At 38.2% G+C, this 10583-nt stretch overlaps 1 protein-coding gene across 3 annotated transcripts in view; it reads right to left on the bottom strand.

Annotated features, from left to right (window-relative positions):
- LOC140185520 (sialic acid-binding Ig-like lectin 14) overlaps window positions 1-9818 on the bottom strand; it is a 93519-nt gene extending 83701 nt beyond the window's left edge. For all 3 annotated transcript variants that reach the window (XR_011882639.1, XR_011882638.1, XM_072238853.1), the window contains exons 1-5: window positions 9661-9818; window positions 8874-9221; window positions 4725-5027; window positions 2700-3026; window positions 2209-2298 (exon numbers count right to left, since the gene is read on the bottom strand). Coding sequence is in view for 1 of the 3 variants with exons in the window: in XM_072238853.1 (XP_072094954.1) it covers window positions 2209-2298; window positions 2700-3026; window positions 4725-5027; window positions 8874-9221; window positions 9661-9709 (1117 nt within the window). In the remaining 2 variants the exon portion in view is untranslated. The remainder of the gene's footprint in view (window positions 1-2208; window positions 2299-2699; window positions 3027-4724; window positions 5028-8873; window positions 9222-9660) is intronic.
- Between the last annotated feature and the right edge of the window lie 765 nt (window positions 9819-10583).

A 10583-nucleotide genomic window follows, 5' to 3' on the forward strand; every position in this document is an offset into this window, starting at 1 on the left:
TTGGCCTAATTTACTCATGGATTAAACTACAGATTAAAGCCACCCAATCTAAACATTTCCCATAAAATGTCTTCCTTTTATTTTCCAAAGTTTGAAAAATTTCTTAGAATTTTCCACGTTGCTAGTCATATTATTTCTTATGCCCTCATAATGTAGATCCTGATTCCAATTTTGCAAATCTTCCAATTCCATATGGTTAGCCATTTTTATATTATTTCATGAATTGCCAAATGCTTTATTTAAGTCTGCATTTATTGCCCTTTCCAAGCTGTCCTGGAGAAGGTGATGAGCCACAGAGGTTCCTCTTAGAGAGAATTCACACAGTGTTGTTAGCTAGCGAGTTCCACCAGTTAGATGTAGTGATTATAAAGGTCTGACTATATACTTCCAGGATGGTGTGTGACTTGGAGGTGAACCAGTAGATGGTAGCATTCCAATCTTACTATTTATCAATGAAGAGTAAATAAAATTACCCAATACAAATAGGAGCATTAGTTCTATTGTATTAGTACAATATTGGTAAATGCGAAGTCATCCACTTTAGAAGTAAAAATGGAAGATCAGATTATTATTTAAATAAAAGATTGCAACATGCTGCTGTGCAGAGGGACTTGGGGAGTGCCTGTGCATGAATCGCAGAGGGTTGGTTTACAGGTGCAGCAGGCTATCAAGAAGGCAAATGGAAAGTTGGTTTTCATTGCTAGAGGATTGAATTTAAGGGCAGGGAGGTTATGCTGCAACTGTACAGGGTACTGGTGAGGCCGCACCTGGAGTACTGTGTGCAGTTCTGGTTTCCTTACTTGAGGAAGGATATACTGGCTCTGGAGGCGGTGCAGAGGAGGTTCACCAGGTTGATTCCGGAGATGAAGGGGTTAGACTATGAGCAGAGATTGAGTTGCCTGGTATGGTACTCGCTGGAATTCAGAAGAATGAGAGGAGATCTTATAGAAATGTATGAAATTATGAAAGGGATAGATAAGTTAGAGGCAGGAAAATTGTTTCTACTGGTAGGTGAAACTAGAACTAGGGAACATAGCCTCAAGATTCGGGGGACTAAATTTAGGACGGAGATAAGGAGGAACTGCTTTTCCCAAATCTGTGGAATTCTCTGCCCAATGATGCAGTAGAGGCTAACGCAGTAAATATATTTAAGACAAGGTTGGATAGATTTTTGCATAGTAGGGGAATTAAGGGGTATGCAGAAAAGGCAGGTAGGTAGAGATGAGTTTATGGCCAGAGCAGTTATGATCTGATTGAATGGCGGAGCAGGCTCAATGGGGCCAGATAACCATCTCCTGCTCCTATTTCTTATGTTCACATTAGTCACTGAGCCATTTCACTCTTAAGAAATTACATTTTAATATTATACCTTATTTATGCTCTGTTGCCAAAGACGTGTGCTATCTGTTTACCATAAAGCTCCAACTTAAAAATCTTTTCCCAAAAATATATTTAAACTTACAATCACTGCAGCTTCTCTCTGGTGTAAAAAAATACTGTAACCTGCTCAACTTGCCTTTGAAAATAGTAAATCTTACTAATTCCTGTTGATAATTTCATTCCAAATTTTATGCTAACATCAGAACCAAATTAAATTGAAATCTAGTTTATCTTCTTTTTTGCAGAAAATCAGTTTTGCAAATTTCATCATCTAGCATGTTTCTTTACCAAAGACTTCTGGAAAATAATGGTCACAGCCTGTTTTATCATTTACAAACCTTCATTTCCCTCTGACTTGCTGAATCAGCTCTTCAGTATCATTTCCAGTCAAACGCTGAACAATATTACAGAAAACAAAATTTATATCACCTTTCATTCACTTCCTTCAACTTAATCCAATTAGGACTTTTAAACATTTAGTATCTAACAGAAAATGAGAGCATAATTTCTGTGAAGTCTAAAATAACAGTTTTATCTTTATCAAGGAAAATGTTACTCATTTTAGCATAAATTTTACGATGACATCAAGAGTACAAGTAATAAAATTTCAAACATTGAACAAGCTCTTCCACAATCCTCTAACTTCAAATGATTTGCTTATTTAACAGAGGGAGGTTAGGTCATGCAAATAACCCAAAAATTGAACACACAAAATTGAAAAGCAATGTATAATCATGCAGTCTGTTGAAAACCACATCGTTTTCAGCTCACTATTGATGTCAATAGTAAGGTTAACACCTACAACCAATGATTTATTTTAAGATTTACCTTTCCGTTGCCTCTTGCAGATCAGCCAAAAAAACATTATTGTCATAATGATGACTGTAGTTATGGGGAGCACAGCATAAAGTTGATAATCTGTGAAAAATATAATAAATAACAAAATAAAAATTCAAGATGTCAACATTTTCACAAAATAAAATGTTTGGAGACATAAAAATAAAATAAAACAAATGCTTTATTCAATTTGAAAGCAGGTTAAATATTTCCAACAGTTCTAGAGGGTGTACACATTCATTAATAAACAAAATTGCAGCATTTTAATTTTTAGAAGTTATTTGCCCTACAGTGTAAAAGCATTGTAAGCACTTGATGCTTATAGCACTGAATGTGTATTTTAAAATGCAAACAAATATAACAATCATCAACTACTAAGACCAAGAAAGAAGATACAGAATTAATTATTCTGAGCTTTCATTTCCTGAGATTGAGTCAAACTCAATAAGTACTGTAATGTACACACATGCATGCATACTTACAGTTATTGGTTTCATGATTTGCTTTAATCCAAATGCTTGTGTTTCTGCTGCCGTAGTCGTTGTATGCCATGCACCAATAGATTCCCTCATCTTCAGATTGAAAATGTATCTGTACTTTGGCGCAGTTTAATCCAATATTAGTTTGTAATGTTCCATTTGGACTCTCCCTGACCCTTGTCCACATCACAGTGGAAGCGGGGTTACTCGTCATACAGCAATTCAGCGCCAAGGATGAACCGACAACAGCAATGATTTCACTATGGTTGATAGGAAGATAATTATCCATGGTATTCAACTTGTATGTTATTATTGAATCATGTGGTCCATCTAACAATAAAAGCAATGCATACGTTATTGTAGACCGTAGCAATATAGATACAATTGATGCATGAGTAGACAATAAAAGCAGACTGAGCACTTCTGAAAGGTCATCAGTTCCAAGGGATCTATGTGTTGAAGATCAAACTACTACCAAAACAAAGTTTTGTAACTAAGGTTTAGACAAAGATAATGTTCTTGCCTATGGATGTACAGATGTACGGTGAGTGAATTCAGGAGCTTAGCACACCAATCACATGAAAGAAGTTGAGATTCCGCAAGGTTACAGCTGGAAAAATGTAGAGTTCTTGGGGGGGTTATAGGGCTGTGAGGGGTTTACCATGAGGGTAGGTCATGGAGGAATCTGCCCAGAAGTTAATAGTTCAAAAGTAATAAATCATTGATTTGGAAACAATAAAAGTTTTAATTACAGAAGAAGTGTAAGAGTGAAATCTGTTGTGTCATTACATATTGAAAGAGATTTGGATATTCCTTTATTTACAGTAGCATAAAAGTTAATGCAATCACTTTACAATGCCGGTGATTACTGATTGGGGTTCAATTCCCAACACTGTTTGTAAGGAGTTTGTACGTTTTCATGTTGACCGCAAATGATCCATTTCACTGTATATTTTATAGTACATGTGAGAATCTTTCTTTGATCTAATACAAGCTAGCCAGAACAGTTGGCAGAAAATCAAGTCTGCATGCAATAAAAGACTGGATGATAGATTAGCAGTTGAGTCAAAGTAAAGGTGGAGAGAGGAAATAAAGAGTGGATATAGGGAGTCTCTGTGATGATGTGATTGAAATTACATCGAAAGAGTCAAAAGACTGGTCAGTACATTGAATTAGCTGCGTGAGGCAGTGTACATTAATAATATTTTAAAAGTACTTGGGCAGGTACATGGATAAGAAAGACTTGAAGGGATGTAGGGGAAACATGGGAGTATGGGGCGAGCTTAGATGGGAAACATGGACCAGATTGGCCAAATGGCCTTTTCTGTGCTGTATGGATTCAATGACTCTTTGTCACTAGGATAAGATGAAGGGCACTGAACTTTAGCAGCAGCCAAAGACAACGTCTTCCCAAGGTTTAACTATTGCAAATCTTCCAGGGTTGAATCTCGGACAGGCAGTCTCTGAGCAAAGACGTAATGGAGAAATTGTACAAGGTGGTGGTGAAGTAAGTACGCATGTCTGAAGCTTTATATTTTTTGGATAATGTAAGCAATAGGGGAGGTTAGGTGAAAAACAGGAAGGGGTCATCTAATGATGCATGACCGTGTGGGGGGTGGGGGTGGAGTAAGTTGATCTGTGGTTAAAACTTAATGGATCAAAGTGGAACCATGTAGAGACAGCCACACTCACTAGAATGTATTGCAATGTTGGAATTGACCCTTCATAAAAGAGGTAGTAATGAGTGGGTCAAGAGTCACAGAAAGGATCAACTTTGTGTCCTAGAGATTGGGAAATTTAATGGAGAGCTCTGAAGTATACAACAAGGAAAGGTGCAAAAGGAAAAAGTGTTGTGAAAAGTGGATGAGTGATCAAAGTAGTGGAATTGGGTCCACAAGCATCAAAAGCACACGTAGGAAATTCAGTTGCACTATCACAGACAGCAATATACATCTCAGTTACAACAGGGAATAATGTCGATATAATAAAAGTTTGAAGATTAGCATACACAATGAAGATTATACTTACACATAACATTTAGTTTGATATGGATTTTAATTGGTTGTCTGAAGGTGGCATGATCAATCTGACAGCTGCAAACAGACCCATGGTCTTCCACTCTTGGGACAAGCTTAAGCTGGCTGGTGACAACAGAAGTGCCGTTATTATTCTTCCACAGAGTTGGTCCAGCAACTTCTGTAAAATTGCTTGTTCCTGAGCATGCCCATGTAAAGGAGATATCCTCAGCCAACAACCCGTTGCCTGAGCAGTTGAGGACGGATTCATTATCAGCAACCAAAGGACCATCCAGAACAGAAATTTCAGGAGGTTCTAAAAGAGAACAAAGCACAATATACTGTATTAAACTATATTGACTGTATCTTACTCTGTCAACAAACTTCACTAATGTATTTTTATGTTAGTGAAGCTTACTCACAAATTTGCTTTAGCTTGATACAGAATATGTTAATTTAAAAGAGTTATATCAAATGATTACCATATAACCATATAACAATTACAGCACGGAAACAGGCCATTTCGGCCCTTCTAGTCTGTGCTGAACTCTTACTCTCACCTAGTCGCACCGACCTGCACTCAGCCCATAACCCTCCATTCCTTTCCTGTCCATATAGCTGTCCAATTTAACTTTAAACGACAACATCGAACCTGCCTCAGCCACTTCTGCTGGAAGCTCCTTCCACACAGCTACCACTCTCTGAGTAAAGAAGTTACCCCTCATGTTACCCCTAAATTTTTGCCCTTTAACTCTCAACTCATGTCCTCTTGTTTGAATCTCCCCCACTCTCAATGGAAAAAGCCTATCCACGTCAACTCTGTCTATCCCCCTTATAATTTTAAACACCTCTATCAAGTCCCCCCTCCGCCTTCTACGTTCCAAAGAATAAAGACCCAACTTGTTCAACCTTTCTCTGTATCTTAGGTGATGAAACCCAGGTAACATTCTAGCAAATTTTCAAGTAAAACAGCCTATTCTTTAGGTGAGAAACATCAAGGAACAAACATATGTTGGAGAAGTATGATATTACTCCATGTTTATGCTTAAATTGGATTATATACTAAAATATCGCAAGAGCAATTGTTGGATCAAACTCACATGCAGCAGCCCCATGGTCTGTATTAATTACAAGATAATCTTAATGCACAGTAAGTCAATTCAGTGGGAAATTGATGGGCTTCTGAATTATTCTAGCTGTAAATGTTAATGCAATCAAAAAATCATGGCATGGAAGGAGACCGCTGCCGTACATAGGAGCCAAAATAGATTTTAATCTAATTTCCCAGGTTCAAAGCCCTACAGGTACTTATGAAACATGTTGAGAATTTCACCTCTGATCACCCATTCAGCTGGTGAGCTCCAGACTCTGCCACATAGTCACCTTTTATCAACACTTACTTAATTCTTTTTGGCTCCCAAGTTACTTACATTTCTGCTGGGATAACTAGATCCTTGCTGTTTTCCTTGTTGCAGAAACTCATAAGTTTATACTCTTTATACTACATCCCCATTAAGCTCCAAACTGTGTACAATAGATATTTCTTTACCATTGCCTGGTGTCTATTTATAATAATTACTTTCATTTCATTGGATTGTTAATATATTGGAAATGAAACAACTGTTGGCTATTTGGAATATTAAATAGAGTGATTGGCATTGGCACTTTTTAATTATTCTTAAAAAGGTAAATGAATGTAAAAGTCACATGAACAATTATATAACCATATTATATTTAACAATTACAGCACGGAAACAGGCCATCTCAGCGCTTCTAGTCCGTGCCGAACTCTTACTCTCACCTAGTCCCACCGACCTGCACTCAGCCCTTAACCCTCCATTCCTTTCCTGTCCATATAGCTATCCAATTTAACTTTAAATGACAACATTGAACCTGCCTCAACCACTTCTGCTGGAAGCTCATTCCACACAGCTACCACTCTCTGAGTAAAGAAGTTCCCCCTCATGTTACCCCTAAACTTTTGCCCTTTAACTCTCAACTCATGTCCTCTTGTTTGAATCTCCCCCACTCCCAATGGAAAAAAGCCTATCCACGTCAACTCTATCTATCCCCCTCATAATTTTAAATGCCTCTATCAAGTCCCCCCTCAACCTTCTACGCTCCAAAGAATAAAGACCCAACTTGTTCAACCTTTCTCTTTAACTTAGGAGATGAAACCCAGGTAACATTCTAGTAAATCTTCTCTATACTCTCTCAATTTTGTTGACATCTGTCCTATAATTAGCTGACCAGAACTGTACACAATACTCCAAATTTGGCCTTACCAATGCCTTGTACAATTTCAACATTACATCCCAACTCCTATACTCAATGCTCTGATTTATAAAGGCCAGCATACCAAAAGCTTTCTTCACCACCCTATCCACATGAGACTCCACCTTCAGGGAACTATGCACCATTATTCCTAGATCCCTCTGTTCCACTGCATTCTTCAATGCCCTACCATTTACCATGTACGTCCTATTTTGATTAGTCCTACCAAAATGTAGCACCTCACATTTATCAGCATTAAACTCCATCTGCCTTCTTTCAGCCCACTCTTCTAACTGGCCTAAATCTCTCCGCAAGCTTTGAAAACCTACTTCGTTATCCACAACTCCACCCACCTTAGTATCATCTGCATACTTACTAATCCAATTTACCACACCATCATCCAGATCATTAATATATATGACAAACAACATTGGACCCAATACAGATCCCTGAGGCACACCACTAGACACCGGCCTCCAATCTGACAAACAGTTATCCACCACTACTCTCTGGCGTCTCCCATCCAGCCACTGCTGAATCCATTTTACTACTTCAATATTAATACCTAAAGATTGAACCTTCCTAACTAACCTTCCATGTGGAACCTTGTCAAAGGCCTTACTGAAGTCCATATAGACAACATCTACTGCTTTACTCTCATCTACTTTCCTAGTAACCTCTTCAAAAAATTCAATAAGTTTTGTCAAGCATGACCTTCCACACACAAATCCATGTTGACTGTTCCTAACCAGACCCTGTCTATCCAAATAATTATATATACCATCTCTAAGAGTACTTTCCATCAATGTACCAACCACTGATGTCAAACTCACAGGCCGATAATTGCTAGGTTTACTCTTAGAACCCTTTTTAAACAATGGAGCAACATGAGCAATACACCAATCCTCCAGCACCATCCATGTTTCTAATGACATTTGAAATATTTCTGTCAGAGCCCCTGCTATTTCCACACTAACTTCCCTCAAGGTCCTAGGGAATATCCTGTCAGGACCCGGAGACTTATCCACTTTTATATTCCTTAAAAGTGCCATGGTTCTTTAATCATCATAGTTTCCATAACTACCCTACTTGTTTCCCTTACCTTACACAATTCAATATCTTTCTCCTTAGTGAATACTGAAGAAAAGAAATTGTTCAAAATCTCCGCCATCTCTTTTGACTCCACACATAGCCGTCCACTCTGATTCTCTAAGGGACCAATTTTATCCCTCACTATCCTTTTGCTATTAATATAACTGTAGAAACCCTTTGGATTTATTTTCACCTTACTTGCCAAAGTAACCTCATATCTTCTTTTAGCTTTTCTAATTTCTTTCTTAAGATTCTTTTCACATTCGTTATATTCCTCGAGCACCTCATTTACTCCAAGCTACCTATATTTATTGTAGATAGCAAAAGAAGAAATACAATATCAATTTCAGATATGATCTTCACAACTGATTTATGATCCTCTATTAAAATGAAACCACATATAACCTATCAGATCTGGCAAAATTCGCTCAAAACACCAGCACCGATTTACCCCTATTTGCTGTGGTTGAAACCTAATGCCCATTTCATAAGCTTTCTCATTGGTTGTGCTTGTTGTCATGTATATTAATGTTTCAGTATATGGCTTGGTACAAATGTCACCATGTTTTAACATTATTGTATCAAATAAATGTGCAGTGCAAAAATTGCATATTTGCAGAATGATACAAATGTTTAATCATAAACCTACAGCAGTGTTTCTTGGCCTGTTATGAATAATGGCTGCTGCCACAGCACAACAAATTTCACTACATATGTCAGTGATAATAAACCTGATTCTGATACTGATACACATTGCAGAAACTATACTTGTAGAATGACAAAAAAAAAAGTTTACCATAAACCTGTAGCTGTGTTCCTTGGCCTCTTGCCTCTAATGGTGGGTAGACACTGGGTATCCTCAGGATACAGGAGTAGCGATTACCAGAGTGACCAAAGGAGACATGTTCAACCTTCAGTGATGCATTACAGTGTTTCAATCCATGCAGACAGGCGTCAAAGACACAATGCGAATTATTCACTTTGTAAAAAGCATCTGCAGCCCTTGGTGATGTCCTGTACCAGAAAATGATGACCCAGCTATCCTCGGTTGCATTATGAGTAAATCTGCAGTTTAACGTGACTGACTCCCCTCTCCCGACACTGACGAGACGCGGCTGGTTCACCTCCAAGAGCACTGGAACCCCTGATGGGAAAGAAGTAAAGCTTGTCAGATTTGGTCCTAAATTATATGTTAATTTGGGATCCAACATTCTGCCTGAGCTTGGTTTAAATGCACTGAGCGGTTGCAGAGCGGTGTAGCCACGATTAACTTTGATTCAAGTTCCATGATGGTGCTATACTAACCAAATGTTAACTCAAATACAATTTTAAATTATCGAATCAGCGTCTGGACTCGCATTCAACGAATACGCAAAACATTTTTCAACCCAAATAAATATAGATTTAATTGAGGCGAAACCTTATGAAGGTGTTCTAGACCTCTGAGTAGAAATTTTAATCGATTAGCTATCTCAATAATAGACTCGTTCTGTAATGACATTTAAATGCAGAAATGTTCCAAAATTATGATCCTCATCACAGGTTTTTGTTAGTGCATACATCGTCAGCTCAAAGTAACTTACCCTGGACTAGTGCCTGTAAGAGGAAAAGAAGTTTCAGGAATAATTGCATCTTTCTCTGATTCCAGCGGTCCCTATACGGTTTAAACTCTCGGCCCCCTTAACCAGCTCGAAGTGTTCGGGCTGCAGTAAAGGATGTGGATGTTTTGCCCGTAAGTAATTTATATGTTCCAGGCGGAGATCAGCAGAGACTGAGAAATGCCAGAGGATGTGCTGAACGGAGGAAGTTACGTTCGAGGTGAAGCTTTTCGCTCTCCCCCCTCTTAAATGTTCTGCTTAGCTCAACCAACAGTGAGATGCTACGTAAATGAAGTGTGGGAAAATGGAACCGAATCCTGTCACAACATCTAAGGTAACTTCTGCTCCGTCAGTATCATTTCAATGACCTTTATTGTCAGTTCCGATGGATTATTGTTTTGCATCAAATTGTTTTTATTCACCTTTGAAAATCTCTCACAAAATTTACCTCTCATTTCCTGCAATTCCACTAGCAAAATCAGTGTGAATAGTGTTTTTTTTAACCTTACTTAACCTTTCTGTGGTCCTTATGAATAAAATGTATGAATTAGCTGCATAAACAATGCTGTTTACATATTCATAAACTGCCCTATTCTGCCTTCAGGTTTGACCTTCCTAAGTGAATCACTTCACTCTGGATTGAACTCAATCTGCCACTTCTCTGCCCAGCTCTGTATCCTATCACTGTCCCGTTTTAACTCTGCACACTATCCACAACTCCACCAACCTCCATGTCATCTGAAAATGTACTAACCCATCCCTTCCACCATCTCAACCAAGTTATTTATAAAAACCATAAAGAACAGATCTCTGAGGAACACCACAGTCATCAACCACCAGGAAAAATATGCTCCATCTCCTACCATGCTCTACTTTATATGAGCAAGCCAATTCTGAATCCACACAGC

The sequence above is a fragment of the Mobula birostris genome, chromosome 20 (genome assembly GCF_030028105.1).
Source record: "Mobula birostris isolate sMobBir1 chromosome 20, sMobBir1.hap1, whole genome shotgun sequence".
In the NCBI taxonomy this organism is placed as follows: Eukaryota; Metazoa; Chordata; class Chondrichthyes; order Myliobatiformes; family Myliobatidae; genus Mobula; species Mobula birostris.